Raw genomic sequence first — 16,624 nt, 5'->3', positions numbered from 1 at the left:
TATTTATTTCACTTCAACTTATTGCAGTGTGTGCACCAGTTCGAAGAGTGCAGTGATAAAGAACAGACCTAATATAATATTACAAGAAACAAAAAGAAATGAGAGAAGAACCATAAAAATTTATGTTTGCACTAAATGTTATTTTGTATTAAATATTTTCAACAAAAAATCATTTCTTGCTGTCGAAAAAATATTCTTTTGCCTTATGCTTGCACGTGTAATTGTTTCAGTTTAAAACAAGAAAAAAAACAAGAATAAAATTATAAATATTACGAAATAAATATTATCAACAATGGAAGTATATGTACATACAAGCGTATTATCGAGAATGACAATCGAACGAGCACATGAGCGTAATCGCGAGAGTAGAAACAAACTTAAATGTTTGCTTTTATAGTTTGTGCCTTACTATCTATACATATGTGGCAAACAGAATGTAAATACATACTGAGGAAATTGTATGTCGCATTCGAAGAAAGATATGTTTAAAAAAAATACGTGGCATATTATATTTTTTGTTTCATGGTCGCACATTGTGTATGTGTACGTATAGATGAGAATCATAAAATGATATCTTTTTATTTATAGTTGCAGCGTGCTGAAATAATACACGGAAGATAAAAGTTGCCGTTTCATTTGTGTGATTATCAAAGATTTCTTTATTTCAATACGTGCATTATCATGACATAATCAGAGTTGTGCGTAACATAAACATATGATGATCTGAAAGTGCGGACTTGAAATGTATCTTAAATCTGCACGGAAAGAATGACTTCGCTAACTGAAGTATCTAAAAACTCAGTTGGATACAGATCTGAAAATAACTTTGTTATTCGGCCATCGAAATAATTGTAATGTAGTATAATTGTAATGTAATTGTAACATAGAAACTGTTCACTAGATTCAAGTGTTAAATTTTTTTCCAGTATTGCTAGTCATGTTTGAGATTCTTATATAATTACTTTGATGATCCAACAAAATTATTCTCAGATTTGTATCTTAAATTTTTGGATACTTCAGCAAAAAATGTGTCAAATATATCTCATTCTTTCTTAACGCGAGACTTTAAGGAAACAGAACTTAAAGAAAAAAAAAAACAAATTGCACGACAAATTATCCCGTTGCTATCGTCATTATCATCGTCGACTTGCATTAAAAATATTATCTTTTTTTGTGAACGGTATGTTTTTAACTTAATATTTTTAAATGTTACACCCAACAGCTACCGTTTTACGGCAACGGCCTTCCATTAATCTCGAACCTTGCTCTTTATTCTGACTGATGAGACAATAAAGAGACACGTATAATGCATGACCGTGACGTATATTTTAAATATATATACACATTTCTTTCGTCACGCAAGAATATCGATTTATTATATTAATGCCCTCCACGTCAACGCAATTAAAACTCGTCTAATCTTAAGTCTAATCTTTTGTCCACGAAGCGGATTTTCCGAGTATCTATTTCCAGTTATGTGCATTCATCGAGAACGCAGTAGATAACAAATATTACGATAGGAGGGGAGAGACAAAGCAATATAAAGACGAAGAAATAGATAAGTGCCTATTATATATATATATATATATATATATATTATTATACATTTCTCGTATTCTACTTTTTTCTGGGAATATCTGAAAAAATGATTCATCCGTCGTTCTCTGATGCCCTCCCCGCCCCTCGCTTGACTAAATTTACCAAGCGCTGGGCGAGCAGCGGCGATGGCGGTGCCGGCGGCTCTAAATTTGACAATCATTCGAACGACAGCTGTTGCGTCGACTCAGCACACAGCGATCAGCTGTTACGGCGTGCGCGCGCGCGCACGTGTAACGTAGGGATTTTCTTGGAAACGCGACCGCGCATGCGCGCGCCAACCTGTGGCGCGGTAATTCGAAGGATCGTGACCATCACGACGATCTCCTAAACTTTACGTCGAAAACGCCAACTTGAAATCGCTCGCCTTTGAACTTTGGATGGTGGAAGACGAGAACGCGTGAACTTATCGTGACGAGATGCGGTCTTGAACATCGGCGATCATGCGACGTTTCATTGAAGAGCCCGTCAGAGAAAATCTCCGGAGCTTCGTAATTCTATTTGCATTGCGTGAAGTGACTCTTTCATTTAAGCGAGCTCTTATTAGTTTCCGTCTTCCGGACGTTGTCCGGAATTGGAAGCGAAGCTCGATGGCAACGCGAGCGCGGAGCGAAGGGAAGAGAGAGAAAGAGAGGACGGAGAGTGAGCCGAGTGAGCGAATAGACGTCAAGCTGTATCCTACGAGAATTTTCTCTCACGTGGGTCGAGTGCGGCCCGTGTGTCGGTGTATCAAGCGTGCGCGTCGGTGGAAGCGAGACGGGAAGTGGAGGGGCAGCGTTCGCGCAAGGCACGAGGAGGACGGAAGAGGCGAGTTGAGGCGAGCGGAGGAGGAAGGTGTGCGAGCGAGTTGAGCGGCTCGAAACAACTCGGGAACGCCAGTGTTGAACGGGCCTTTATCTGTGTCTTGCCGAGTCTGTATCATGCGCCGCTGAGTGAATTGTCAAGTGAAAATCAGCAATGGCTGCCAACGAGCAACAGCGTAAGGTGAGCGAGCGCCGCTCGGGGATGGCCACGGATTTTTTTCCACCGGCGGAAACGACACGGCCGGGCATCGTGCGGCTCGCGCACTCTCGATCCCACGGGATTAAACGTGCGTGCACGGCGCGTCGCTTTTGTGTCAAAAGTCACGGATTTCGATCCGCCTCTCTTTTCTCTTTGAGACTGCAGTCACTTGTAGTGACGACGAAACGTCGTATTGCGTGATATCGACAGGAACGGACGTGAGACGGAGGACCGAGGACGAGAACGGAAACGACGTTGCCGTGATTCATCACATCGACGAGGAACGGCGCGACGATCCCCGGGATAACGTGGGGCGCGGATAAGCGTCCCCCGCGCGCGTCGCATTCCCGAATAATCGCACGTCTTCATTCAAAGATCGCGCAGTCGGTCGCCGTATTTACATCGGTCAGCCGAGCAGCTGTCAGTGTGCGAACACGAATGGTGCGACGTTCGCGTCCGCGTCCCAAGATGTTCGACGAGGATCACGACGGTGACGTGAGTGCTCCGCGTTCGCGGTCCGATAAGTCGAAAGAGACGAGACGATCGAGAGTCGTCGCGCTACGCGTTCTTGTGTTTTCTTATCCGCGCGTAACAGAGGGGGATACCCTTGCAATTCTTGCGAACCTTTGCTGACGCCGCTGACGGTGCAATCGAAGCACCGCTAACAGCGTTAACAGCTACAATAGAATCCGTGTTCGGGCTGCGTTGAACGTGTGACAACTCGAGCGCTGCACGAATTCCCGTCGAACGAGTTCCGTCCGTCTTTTTCCTTTTTTCTTTCCGCCTTTTCGCCCCGCGGGAATTCCTCGTGGACTTTCGTGCGAGAAATCTAGCACGAGAAAGAGACGAGCTTTTTTCTCCGGGACGGTCGCGTCGCGATTTTGTTTCACGCGAGTACTTGTACAACATATGCGACTGTTCTCTTCGGCGAGAACGTTGCGAGATCGACGATCAATATTGAGACAAAAGAGAAAAAGAGAAAGAGAGACGGCCTTGCTGCGTTGAGAAATCTCGCAGCGAATGTCTGCGATTCACTTTCCGTCCGCTAAGAATCTCGTTTTTCGCCCTGCGGAAGTCCCCTTCGATCGTCAGGAACCTCGCCTCGCCTCGCCTCGCCTCGCCTTTATGTCAACGCGTTTTGAATCCTGTCGATAATATGCCTCTTTCCAACTTCGTTTGCGGCCGCGAGCCGGAATCGATCGCCGTGTGTTTTGAGCTAAGCGTTAATTATCGTACGCTACATCATCGGCGTACGGAACGCTTCGTAGTGTTCTCTGTCACGAAACGTCATGTGTCATCGTCGTGGATAAGCGCGACGGCGCACGGCATGATTTGCACGAGAGAAGGAGACTTGCGATCGGCCATCGCTTCCGATTGCGGACGATAAACTGGGCAGGCCGACCGCCGAGGATCGCCCGTCCGTTCTTTCTCGTTCGTGCTTCCATTCACACGATCGTCGCTCTCCCGTACTGTTGAGACATATGTTGCAATTGTGCACGCATAATCTATTTTATGTGCACACAGAACTTGGCTTTTTTTACGCTCCGCGCAGCGTACTTTCTCGTTTATTTTCGGCCGATTATGAGAGATCGAATCTAATTCTATGGATCCCCGCTCGTCTTTCCTTCTGTTATTTTTTTTTTCCCTTTCGTTCGAATTGGTCGGCTAAATTGGTTAGATAGATGTGGATCAATGTCGGGCGCAAAAGTTTAAGCGGGCGGAAATGCGACTAGAGATATACTGACAAGCTGTGTCACTTTAAGGCTTCACTAACACAGCAACATGGCTACTTATGGCTATGATGCAAAACTTGATGATACACATCGTAGATATTTCCTAATGCAGGGAGTGGGAACGGCGTATTTTTGTTGTTTGTCTGGACTTGTCAAACGTGTTACCTAGAATATCCTGGTTTAATCGTGCAAATAATATACTAAGAATATTGGAAGTCACACTGGGGTCAATACAGATTTAGAATATGTTATATATGACATAAATATTTTATTGTAACTAGAGATGAATAAAGATGAATCAAGATTGTATGAAAACTGATGTTTTGTTTTAATAATTGTTACTAAAAATAAGCAATATTAATTTTTTTCAGTGATCTATTCTTTCTCCTTTCCTTTTTTTCTTTCTTTTTTTTGAATAAAATATATAAATTATATAAAAGAATAAATTTTATTTAAAAAGCTATTGTGAAATATACGCTCAATCTATTAATATTCCTCATAATATTCTTACATTTATTATAATATTTATTCAGACAAACTGGGGATCGATTTTGTATTTTAAAACGAGGTGAAAATTACAAAGTGAACGAATGTACTACAATATTCATAATTTCATTGGTCAACACCTGGTAAATTTGCTCACGTTTCAAATTTTCATCTGGTTTCAAGATACAGAATCGACCCTCAGGATACATGTTTATAAATCACATCTATTTAAATAAAAAAATCATACGAATTTATTATATATTCTTATGAATTGGGGAGACTATTACTTAGTTATTATGCTTTATATATTTGGCTACTATATTATAATATAATGACTATATTATAACATAATTTATTGTAAATGAGTAGGAATCACGTGAAGCCAGGGAGCCAGCCCATCATGCAAGACGTCCCATGAATGCATTTCTAATTTTTTGTAAAAGGCATCGCGGCTCAGTGCGATCTGGCTTTCCACACTTGGAAAATAGGGCAGTTACCAGGGTCTTGGGTGAATGGTGGGCAACCCTTCATCCCGATCAGAAACGTTCCTACACAAATCTTGCACAGGAAGTAAGGATAATCAAATGAAAAATTAATGAGTTGGTTAATTTGTAGAATAATGTAAATTTGGTATCAAAAATAAAATTAATTTGTTCAACTATTATTAGATCTGTATCAGGATATAGATACCACGTATGTATAATTTCTTTTTCAGTACAAGGATGCTTTTCTAAATGCAAATCCTGACTTTAAGTGGTACAAATTACCAGCACCTCCGCTACGTACTTTAAATACTAGGCCTACTAATAAGAAGCAGGAATCAAGTAGCGGTGTGCAATCTACGGATAGTGTCAAATCTGAATATGAGTCTTCCGATTGTACAAAGTCAGATAGACGAGACGGACAATCAATTCAACCAGGCAAATTAGCAGATGAATCGCAGATTGGAGGGCTTAGTTCTCTCTTCACACCTCAAAAGTTAGAGACGTCTGAGGAGACCGTTAATGGTATTGCAGAAAATGATCCTATTCCACCGAAACCACCCAAAAAGAGATATACAGAATCACCTTTCCAAGATGATCAAAAAAGAGATTGTAAGACAGATCTTTTTGGCGAAAAGAAAAGAAAAAGAACTGAATCAAATAATAACGAACAACACGAAACGGTAAGAATCGATCTGCTTATGAAAATATATAAATATGATAAATTTATGAAACATTACATAATACATATTATTTATTATTATATTATTTGTTGGCGCCTATGTAATATATGTAATCAATTAAAAATTTATTTTAGATCATAGAAGATGAGAAACATACAATAAATTCTTTTGTGACAACGCATACACAACCAGAGGAAAATTTTCGTAGTGAAAGAACGTGTAAAGGTTTACGTTATCAGAAATTCCTTGCTGAGCAAAACATCGGCTCCTCGGGTCAACAAAATAAACGAAGACGAACAGTTGGAAATCATGGGTAGGTGATTAAAACTTTTATCTTGGAATATTGTTGAAATGTCTAATTTTGTTGTCTATAATTGTTATCTATAATGTTAAAAAGTATTCATTTTTTATTGTTCTAGTCATGATGAACGTCCAAATGAAAGAAGAAACTCTATTTCTTCAAATGTTAGTGAAAAAACAGATTCCTTAAGCAGTGAAGGAGGAAACAGTTCTCGTGGAGATTTAGAACATCTTGTAGAGAGGTAACATATGTATTCCTATTTCTGATTTTTAGAATATGTATTAATTTTTTATATGTAGAAATAATTGGTATTTGTACATTGAAAATATGTTTAGTGCTGAAGGAAAAATGGAAGCTTCTAAACCTGAGGATACGGAAACTGAAGGAGCCGAAGATCAAGTAGATTATGGACCTTGGACTGCACGTAAAAGATTTCGAGCAGAGTATGTTTTTTGGAATCATTCTCAGATAAATAATATACATATATCTTTTGTCTTATTTTAAATTAGAGATGTACTATGAGTACGTTCTAGAAGCGTGTTTTCAATGTAAATACGTCATTCTATCTTTATCATTCATTAGACACAAAACAAGGCTAGAATGCGCTGATTGCGCTGAAAATGCGCTCCCGGAACCTAGCTATGTCTAATATATTATAAATAATTTTAACTTTATTATTATAAATATATTATAATTTATACTATATTTTGTAAATATTTGTATAGAGACTTTAATTTGGAAAAGAAAATCGAAGCATTACCGTCTTTGAGTTTAGAGGAATTTCAAGAAAAGAAAAAACAGCAACGTACGAAAAAAAAGAAAATTTTGCAAAAATTTAATCCTTCATTAAATAAAAAACATCAAAATAATTCGTCTTCTGATAGTCAGACGAATAGTCAGACTCAAAGAATTAGTACAATAAAAGAGAGTTATGAGGAATCAGAAAAAGCCCATCTTGTTGGAAGCCAGAAACGGAAAGCTCGAAAGCAAAGCATTACGCGAAATGCTGCGGCAATCAACTCCACCAAACACTCTGAGGATCAAGAGCAAAATAAATGTAAGTTATAAGTTTTTTTAATAAGCTAATTGGACATGTCATATATATTAATCTATTTTTTTATTTATATTTATTTATTTATACTAATGTAGTAATTTTATTTATAGAGTCGAAAAAAGTATGCAAAATATTTTTCTTATTCTGTAAAATTATTAGAATATACTGTGGATAAAAGTTTTATTATAACTTAATTTTATATATAATTTATATAATTGTTTTTAAATTTTGTCGTTAAAAAATTCTATATTAAAATAATTAGAATATTTTAGTGCTTTATTTATTATTATGTCAATTTGTACGATTTAAGCTTTAATTAATACTTTGCATATTGACAGCTTGGTGCGCATCTCCAGATTTGGAAGCTCTAGCGTGTCTTGCAACAGTTGCCGCCAATAGAACAAAACTTACCAAAAATAACGCTTAAGGTCACACTATAACAACCAAAACTTTATTAAGTTTTCTCGATGCAATTTCTTATTACCAGGACTACTAAAACATACTTTTTCAAGTGCTGTTATAAATGATACTATTATGGTATCGATAACATAATGATTATTGTTAATCTTTATTGTTAATCTTTACTATTACAAATATTAATATTACGACTGCTATTGACTATAGATTATTCCATTATTCAGTATATGAGGGTCGTATTCTTTTTATTTGAAATAACAGTTTTATCAAAAAGGAAGGTAAAGGTCCTTTTTTATTATGTAAAAAGTCATTTTTTAATTATTGGTTTGGAAAAGATATTTACTTTATTTATCTTTCTCCTAGTTGTATGTATATAATACAGTTATAAGTTAACTAGTATAATTAATCATTTTAATAGTAAGTATTTTATGATGTATTATTAAGTTTGATAATTAGAAGTAAGATAATATTTTTAATTATCTATGCCTTCTCTGATCTAGTTCTCCTTAAAATCTTCATGCGCGAAAATTTTATGAATCATATTAATGCCACAACAATAAATCTGATTAAATAATGCGAAGCTGTGACGCCTATGACTATACGAAGATGGATTGAATTAATAGAACGAGATGTAAAAATATGCAAGGATTTGTACATTATTCTATTTTTTTACAGAAAATTTATATGTATCTTATTTTCTTAACTCGTTGCCTTTTTTATATAAAGTCGCATACGCAAATTAGCATGACTGCAGTGATTCCATTAGGCGCAAAGTGTAACTCGAGAAGAACTTACTTTCGTTTCATTTCCGATAATGTATAGAAACGAAAATATATTTTAATTTACTTTTTATTATATTCTATCAGCATTCGATGTACATAGGTATAGGTGCAGTATTATATATGGATACGAGATGTGAAATATCCTTTACGATATGACTTGATCAAAAAGGGTATAATCAAAATATGGATATATGTGCGACCACTATTTACATGTTATACATGCATACACGATAATATACATGCGCTTACACGTGTAAGTTTAATAAATGTTTATAGATTTTCAGGTATATACACGAGTGCATGTTAGATAATTATCTCTATGTATTGAAATACGCGTGTATTCGTGTATGCATGTAATAGAGTCATAAGACTACCTGAATATGTGAATGTATATTTATAATATTTATATCAGCTATATATATATCTTATTATATATACATATATGTATATTTAGCGTTAAGACCAGAGAATGCGACTTTGTGCTCTGTTTGAGAAAGTAAGAGACTTGTCTGTGATTTCGGCTAAAAGGAGTTTTTAATATTTTATATTTTTCTAATGATTCTTTTTTTTCTTTTTTTTTTCTCTTTTCTCATATTTTCTTTTTCTCTCTGTAACATATATAAAACTATATTTTTTTCTCTTTCTATATATATGTGTATATAAAACTCTAATTTTATTTACGATGTAACTTGGTGAACTCTTTGTAAAATGGCAAGAAGAATGTAACGTTAATAGATTTCTCCATAGTTGCAAAAGAATGTACTGATTATATTTCAAATGTGCCTTGAAGAAAAATGAATATAGTGATTAAATAATCGACCAACAATATATTTTCGATTCGTTTCGCTCTTCTGACCGCATTTTGACTTTTACATTTGTACCTATCGCAGTATGAAACTATCTTGCTGCAGGACTTTACAAGGGCTTAGTTGCCAATATATAAAGATCGGACATTTAAACGAAATCAGGGGAGAATGTTTCGAATTTTACTGCACAAAACATCTATGTACCTAGCTTTAAAAAATGTAATAATTTACATGAATCTATATATATGTGTACATATTATATACCACATTTATATATGAGTAATAAAGATATAATATTTTGATGTAATACTTATTTGTAATCATTTAGTCTGTTTTGAACTCTATGATTATTTTATTTATTATTAATAAAAAAATTAAATTTTTTTTTCCTACAGTATACACTTTGCAATATTTAAACATTTTGCTGTTTAAAATTGTTATAATATAAATGGCATAATTAATTAATTTATAATTTATAATTATCAATTACAAAATTTTATCCAAAATGTAATCATAAATTATTTATATACGTAAAGAAGACTTTTTTTTAAATTAAAAAATTAAAAATTTTAATAAATAAAGATTTCTGAAACTTATATGTTTGACAAAAAAAAATTATTAAATATATGTTATATAAAACTATGTACATTTTGCACAATTTATCTTTATATTTTTTATTTCACCAATAAATAAATACATAGATAAATATGTAAATATATAAATTGTTACTAGTATTAATTAATTTATATTTAATAAATTTAGAGGATATATTTTATATATATTGTTTACTTATATATTTTATATGATATGAATGTCATGAACATGTGCAATCAAACACAGATTATCAAGCACATTTATCAGTTACATTTAATGATTTTTTATATTTATTTCCAATTTTATGATAGAAATCTTTTTCATAGTTAGAATTTGTTTCCGCGCGCACCTGAAATCAGATACTTTCGGGAATTGAATAGGTATTTTGCGCATATAAATTAGAGACAGAAATTATACAGGGCCCGGCAAAATGATCTCCCACATTTTAATCTTTAATAATTTAAAAATGTGGGAGATCATTTTGCCGGACCCTATAGTTTTTTGATTATTAATCCATATCGTGTTATTTGTATGTTATGTGTTTTTTTAATGTTACATTTAATTATTTAATCATTTTTTCTCTGTTATAATTCTGAGGATTAATTATGTATTTTAAAATGAAGTGAAAATTACAAAAGTGAGCAAATTCATTAATATGGATTTCTTCCATGTTTACTAAAATGTTTACAATTTCACTGTTTATAATTTTTAAGTATATTTTGCTCATTTCAAGATACACAACACTGACTTTCTGAATCAAGTTCTTGGCTAATGAGAGTCAGCGCGAGCGGAGGTGCGCAATAAAATTTTACAAATAAAGATGACATTAACACTTCGTATGGATTAACAAATTTATTTGTAAAATTTTATTGCGCACCTCCGCTCGTTGAATCTCATTAGCTCAGATTTAATTTGTTTTTTGTATTTTAAAGAGAGAGAGTCCTTGTTTAACATATTTATTTTCTCTTCTAGTATCTTGTATCAGAAAAAAACCTGAGAGAAGACATGAAAACATTTTCCTAAAACAGCAAAATGCCACAATATTGTTGTCTGAAGAAATGGAAACTACACAACAATATTCATTTTTTGCGATTTCCTAATGAAGATGGTTCCTTTGCTTACAAATCAATTATAGTATCATTTGCCTATTCACTTTTGTCGATACTTTGTTTTTGAATCCTTATTCCTATATTATTTTATAAATATGTAATAACACCGTGAATATACAATAATATATTAAAGATTACGTTCAGCAGAGAAAGCAGCTTTGCAAATGTCATAAAATCTTTTGTATTCTTCAATATGAATGGTTCTTGCTTTAGGTGGTTCTTCCTTATGGATATAAATGTATAAACTAATCAACCATTAGTAATAATATAAAGAATTTTACAATAGTTACAAAACTTTCTTTGCTGAGCATAACAGCTAATGCCCAATCATGTCTTACCGCGTACTGATTAATTCAACGGATAACCTAATTGCGACCATATTAAATAAATAAAAGCAACAAATAAGTGATAATAATAAAAACAGACATTAATTCAATCTTTAAAATACAATAAAATTAACAAATAACAGGGCTAATGAGAGTTAGAGCGGATAATCAAGTAGATTAATTTAGATTTTTTATAAATTCTGTAGATTAAAAAATCTACAAAACTTTGCGCTTGATTATTCGCACTGGCTCTCAATAGCCATGTTATTTATTGGTTATTTTTATATTTAAATAAACAATATAAGAAATCGCAATTTGCGAGTTGCCCTCCCGAATATTCAGTTCATTTTTATAAATTTCAAAAATTTAGATTGATGTTACACAACCGAACCTATCTATTTTATATAGATCTCTTGTTTCTTCTCTGGCCATCTTTTGTTACTCCTGGCCAATATTCTAGCTTCATACGCCAGAAATCGACAGCAAAAAGAAATATTCCTTTTTGCTACCGACTGCTGCCAATTAATATCGCCAGCAATAATAAGCGTAAGATTTTACACTTTTATACGATGCGCGAAACACGAACGCGTCGCGAAGGGGCCATCATATTAATGAATATAATTGACTAAATATTAATATGAGCAATTATCAATAATAATAATAATAATTCCGTTATATATACGAATAAATGTCGCGTTTATTCGAAATTAAAAATATAAATATTCGACTAACAATAAATCTAAATTTAAAAAATCTTTAAAATAACAACATTTTGATTTTAAAAAGCTCGAATATTATGAAACTAGAATAAATTACTTAATATAAACATTACTATATAAAAAACAAAATTTTAATTTAAAAATAAACTAAAAATTATTAAATCGATTATTATCCGACAAAATTCAAAGCCCATATACGTATTTTTAACGATTCGAACGATTCGTTGCTGAATCTCATCTCAAAACATACACGCATGCTGGAGATGAAAAATTCAAATGAATGATGCAAGAAAGGGATAATTTTCCATCACTCACACGTAAAATTTAATCCTGGATAAATATTTGAAAATAGCATAGATACACTGAGAGAAAAGTAATATTTATGGTACTATAATTGCACAATAAAATAATTATGATTAGGAAGTCCATTTTTATGTTCATTATTACTATAAAATAAACATTATTGTTCAATAAATGTAACCGCAATTACATAATGAATACAATTATTCTTGAAAATTAATTTAGTATTTTATTTATGTGATAATAATAACAAAAAATAATTAAGAAAAACTAAAGATTCTTAAGTAGTATATGCAACTATCATTCATAGCACAATTGACTATATTTGTATGTTAAAATTACTATTAATATACAGTTATCCTAAAAAATAACTGTAAATTATTAAATTATGTCAGTTGTAATCATTTTTTTTCTCTCAGTGTATTTAATGATATATGAATACCATGAGCTAATTTGAGTAAGAGTAGTAAATTAAAAAAGTTAATATATTTTAATTTTATTTACTCTCTTATCTTTTGTTTTCTATATTTTTATATTTGTAAAAAATTATAATAGGTATATTTCTAATAGATATGCAAATTCAATAAATTTTAATGTACATAATTATCTAAAATTGACCAAATAATATTATTAAATAATTAATATAATTGTTAATAAACAATATTCTATTATAAAAATCTATATATAAAAATCTCTTTCAACCTCAATTAAACCTAATAAAATTATTTTGATACTGTATAATCAAATAAAACCTCTTTAATATCACTTAATCTATTTCTATTTAGCTTCTATTTAGAAAATTTTTTTTAAATCAAAAGTAGGAAATCTCCCAAGTAGCACACAGTGCTTATAAAGCGTTAACAAAACCTAAAAAGGTATATAATCACTTTTTTTAGCGCTTTGTAAGTGCTTTGGGCTTGCAATAATTGCCATTTACAGACTCAACGTAGGAGCTCAATTTATCAATTTTAGATTAGAATCTATTACAAATCTCAGAATCTACATGCGTCATCTTTAGAGTCTAGATGTGTCCTAAAATTAAGGTTCAAAGTAAGAACAAAATTTCGACTCGGATTCGTACACCAAATTAAACTCATATGCACAATAAATTAAAAAAAAAGAGGTATCCAGGATTAAATTTATCCTAATCTGTTTTAACCTATCCATTTTAAGGCAACGGATGTATGGAATACTACACGTATACTTATCGAAATTTAAATGTTATTAAATTTATGCATATATGCATGTAGATATGTGGTATACTAATCAAATTACTATACATTCATTACTTCAATAAAAACATAATTAATTCATCACTCACCGACCTGATGCGCAACAGTGGAGTTATGTCTGCAACGTCGCTACGATGATTCTGTAACAAAAAAGGTAAAATTCAAATTAAAACAGGGTAAGGAAATAATCATTATTTAAAAAAATAATTACTATATGAACTCATGTAGAGTTTTATGAAAAATAATTATGTAATTTTGAAAACATAATTTTTATAGGTATTGGATTCTTTATTCATCATTTAATTAGATATTTAAGAAAATAATTATACATTCTCTGAAGGAGAATAAGAATAAATTTGTAAAAAGTTTTTAAATTTTTATGTAATTTCTCTTTTTTTCTAATTATTATTTTTAAATCATTGTAAAATAAAATGATTTAAGAACAAACAAAAAAAAGATTAATTTTATATAAGTAAAAAGTAATATTTACCATAAGGTTACTCCACTGGTGCCCGATGCCTCTCCCAGACCTTCTCTTCCTCTCAGAATCGAGTAGACATCTTCTCGCACAGGACACTCGCGTAAAACACTCACGAATAATGAAATATAATCGCGCGCGGACTATAACTTAAGTCCGATAACTTGAGCGGCATTCCCGAAACAAACGCGACGCGACGAACCGACTGCGGTTCGTTCACTTTCAAATAAATCGACGACGAGGGTACGTTAGCTTCCATGTTGGATTTTTACACGAAGAGAATGATTTTACTCAATATCTAAAAATTTATCTAGATATATCATTTAGATAGATCCGAAAATTTTTAGATACTTGAGAAAAATCGTTCTTTTCGTGTAACTATCCTTTGAGCCCTCTCACCACGTCAAAGTCGTACCCGTGGGGTACGATAAAAGGGAAGATAATCTGAAAAATGTAATATATAGCTATTATCTATATTACTATACAATTACTATGCAATCGGTTAACTTTTAGAAACAAATATCAAATACGTCTGCAATTCGTTATCATTGTGAAATAAATTCAGAGCAAATAAAACGGTTGAAACTTTTATTTATAGATAATGTCTGTAAGATGTGATTAGAGTTAATGAAATGGGCTAGAGATTAATAAAAAAGAGAAATGTTTCTTTTATTATCGATAAATAATGCCAAAGTTACGTTTTAATTTTTTTAACGGATCGTATAACGAAAGATGTACAAAACTAAAAAATTAATTAAATTATTAAACTATGTATATTAATTGTGAAAGCAGGAATTGCGTTATTTGCATGAGAATATTCATATTAACGTTACTTTTTTATTTCGCAATAATAACGAATTGCAGACATATTTGATATTTGTTTCTAAAAGTTAACCGATTGCATAGTAATTGTATAGTAATATAGATAATAGCTATATATTACATTTTTCAGATTATCTTCCCTCTCACTATGACTCGGGTATGACTCGTGTGACAGACAAGTAGCCGTGTCGCATGCCGCTATTCTTCACATTTCTTTTTGAAACATATAATAATCGCAAAAAATGTTAGATATAATACGAAATGTATTTTATGAATATTCACATAATACGATTACTAGTATGATTAATTATTCATAAAGTACAACGTTTCGTATTATATTTGACATTTTTCGCGATAAAATTTCAAAAAGTAATATGAAAAAAGAATCGATACGCGACACTACTACCTGCTTGTACGAATCTCGGGAATAACTGCGTGGTAACTACGCGTAAACGTAAACATGACGCGCCGCTCCGTGCCACCCCGTGCCATCCCCACTCCAAGGTCGCGCGTCAATTGTCTAACTGTTGAAATATTACGAAGTAAAATAATATATTCTTTACAATTTTTAATGTTCTCCGATTAATGAAACATTTTTATATGTATCTAGTTTTAACGAAGCGAGTCGTTTAATGTGATATCATAATTATATTGTGATACCGAGAAACATATTTGATGTTCATTTTATAATTTTAAATATTTTGTCAATTACAACGTGCTGACAAAAGGCAAGAAGTGAAAAGAGGTTTTTACTAACATGATTTTTTTACGTAATTGCTCACATGAAATGCTTTTAACTTCCCAACATTATATTTCAATTTATATTGCTCTTTTTTGTGATTTACTATTAAATAAAGATTAATAATATGTCATATATCCTTTAAATAAAGCTAAATGTAAAAATTTATTTTAAATTATGAAACAATTTCGACTAAATAGAATAATATGTATAAATAGCATGCACATACATTTAGAGATATGTAATTTAAATATCATTTATCTGTTACTTTTCTCGTATTAAGAGAAGTAATATGAAAAATGACAAAATTATACGATTTAAAGTGATAAAAAGCCACAATTTGAAATATCTAATAATAAGAATCTCATTTTTATACCGTAAGAATCTCATTTTTATACTGTGAGAACACATAAAATATTTGAAATATTCATGAACTATGTATATGCGTAATGAATCTAATAATAAGAAATAAAGCAAAAACCGTGCAACAAAATCTATTAACTCTTAGTACATTCTTTAATTTTAAGGTAATCTTACGTAATTCGCGTTCATCGATATCTAATTTTCATCAATTAATGCGGACACCCGAAGCGACTTGTAAAACACGTCCGTCTCCCTGCGACGTCGCCGAGCGAATGCCGAAGTGATGACGTAGTCTACCAACGCGCCGCGCGGCACGCTCCCCCTCCTTATTCGCCGCGTGATCTTTCCCCTTGCTATTTACCAAACGCCGTGCATTCGAATACTCAATTATTGCGTATGAAAAATATTCACGGTTTATTCAATTATACGTATTTTATACGATTTTTACAAACGGATATCGCCGTACATTCGCATTTTTTGCTTTGTGGCATCTCTGGCACAATCCCATATTACTTGTATGATTCTTTTAAACGTATATATAATAGTAATATATAATTAGTAATTATTCGCGTGAGGTATTTTATATTCTACACATTATGT

General features: G+C 32.4%; 2 protein-coding genes across 3 annotated transcripts in view; one reads left to right on the top strand and one right to left on the bottom strand.

Annotated features, from left to right (window-relative positions):
- The window catches only part of p130CAS (Serine_rich_CAS and FAT-like_CAS_C domain-containing protein p130CAS), a 241,731-nt gene extending 225,423 nt beyond the window's left edge, over window positions 1–16,308 (bottom strand). The window contains exons 1-3 of the mRNA XM_087402755.1: window positions 15,044–16,308; window positions 14,113–14,544; window positions 13,712–13,762 (exon numbers count right to left, since the gene is read on the bottom strand). Of these exons, the coding sequence (XP_087258881.1) occupies window positions 13,712–13,762; window positions 14,113–14,115 (54 nt within the window). The 5' untranslated portion in view covers window positions 14,116–14,544; window positions 15,044–16,308. The remainder of the gene's footprint in view (window positions 1–13,711; window positions 13,763–14,112; window positions 14,545–15,043) is intronic.
- Window positions 2,422–9,649, top strand: bbx (bobby sox). 2 transcript variants are annotated; one of them, XM_087402761.1, is made up of 8 exons: window positions 2,422–2,580; window positions 5,187–5,387; window positions 5,533–5,982; window positions 6,117–6,295; window positions 6,402–6,524; window positions 6,619–6,726; window positions 7,009–7,340; window positions 7,676–9,649. In XM_087402761.1, exons 1-8 carry the CDS (start codon window positions 2,554–2,556, stop codon window positions 7,762–7,764), a joined length of 1,509 nt encoding a protein of 502 aa, XP_087258887.1. In that variant the 5' UTR covers window positions 2,422–2,553; the 3' UTR covers window positions 7,765–9,649. The 2 variants fall into 2 exon arrangements, with proteins under 2 accessions (XP_087258887.1, XP_087258886.1); XM_087402760.1 differs by lacking the exon at window positions 2,422–2,580 and adding an exon at window positions 2,587–3,093.
- Window positions 16,309–16,624: the final 316 nt, after the last annotated feature.

Source organism: Acromyrmex echinatior, chromosome 2, assembly GCF_024713525.1.
Source record: "Acromyrmex echinatior isolate Ae372 chromosome 2, ASM2471352v2, whole genome shotgun sequence".
Taxonomy (NCBI): Eukaryota; Metazoa; Arthropoda; class Insecta; order Hymenoptera; family Formicidae; genus Acromyrmex; species Acromyrmex echinatior.
Note: the sequence above shows the minus strand (reverse complement) of the source record. Positions and strands in the feature narration are given on the sequence as shown.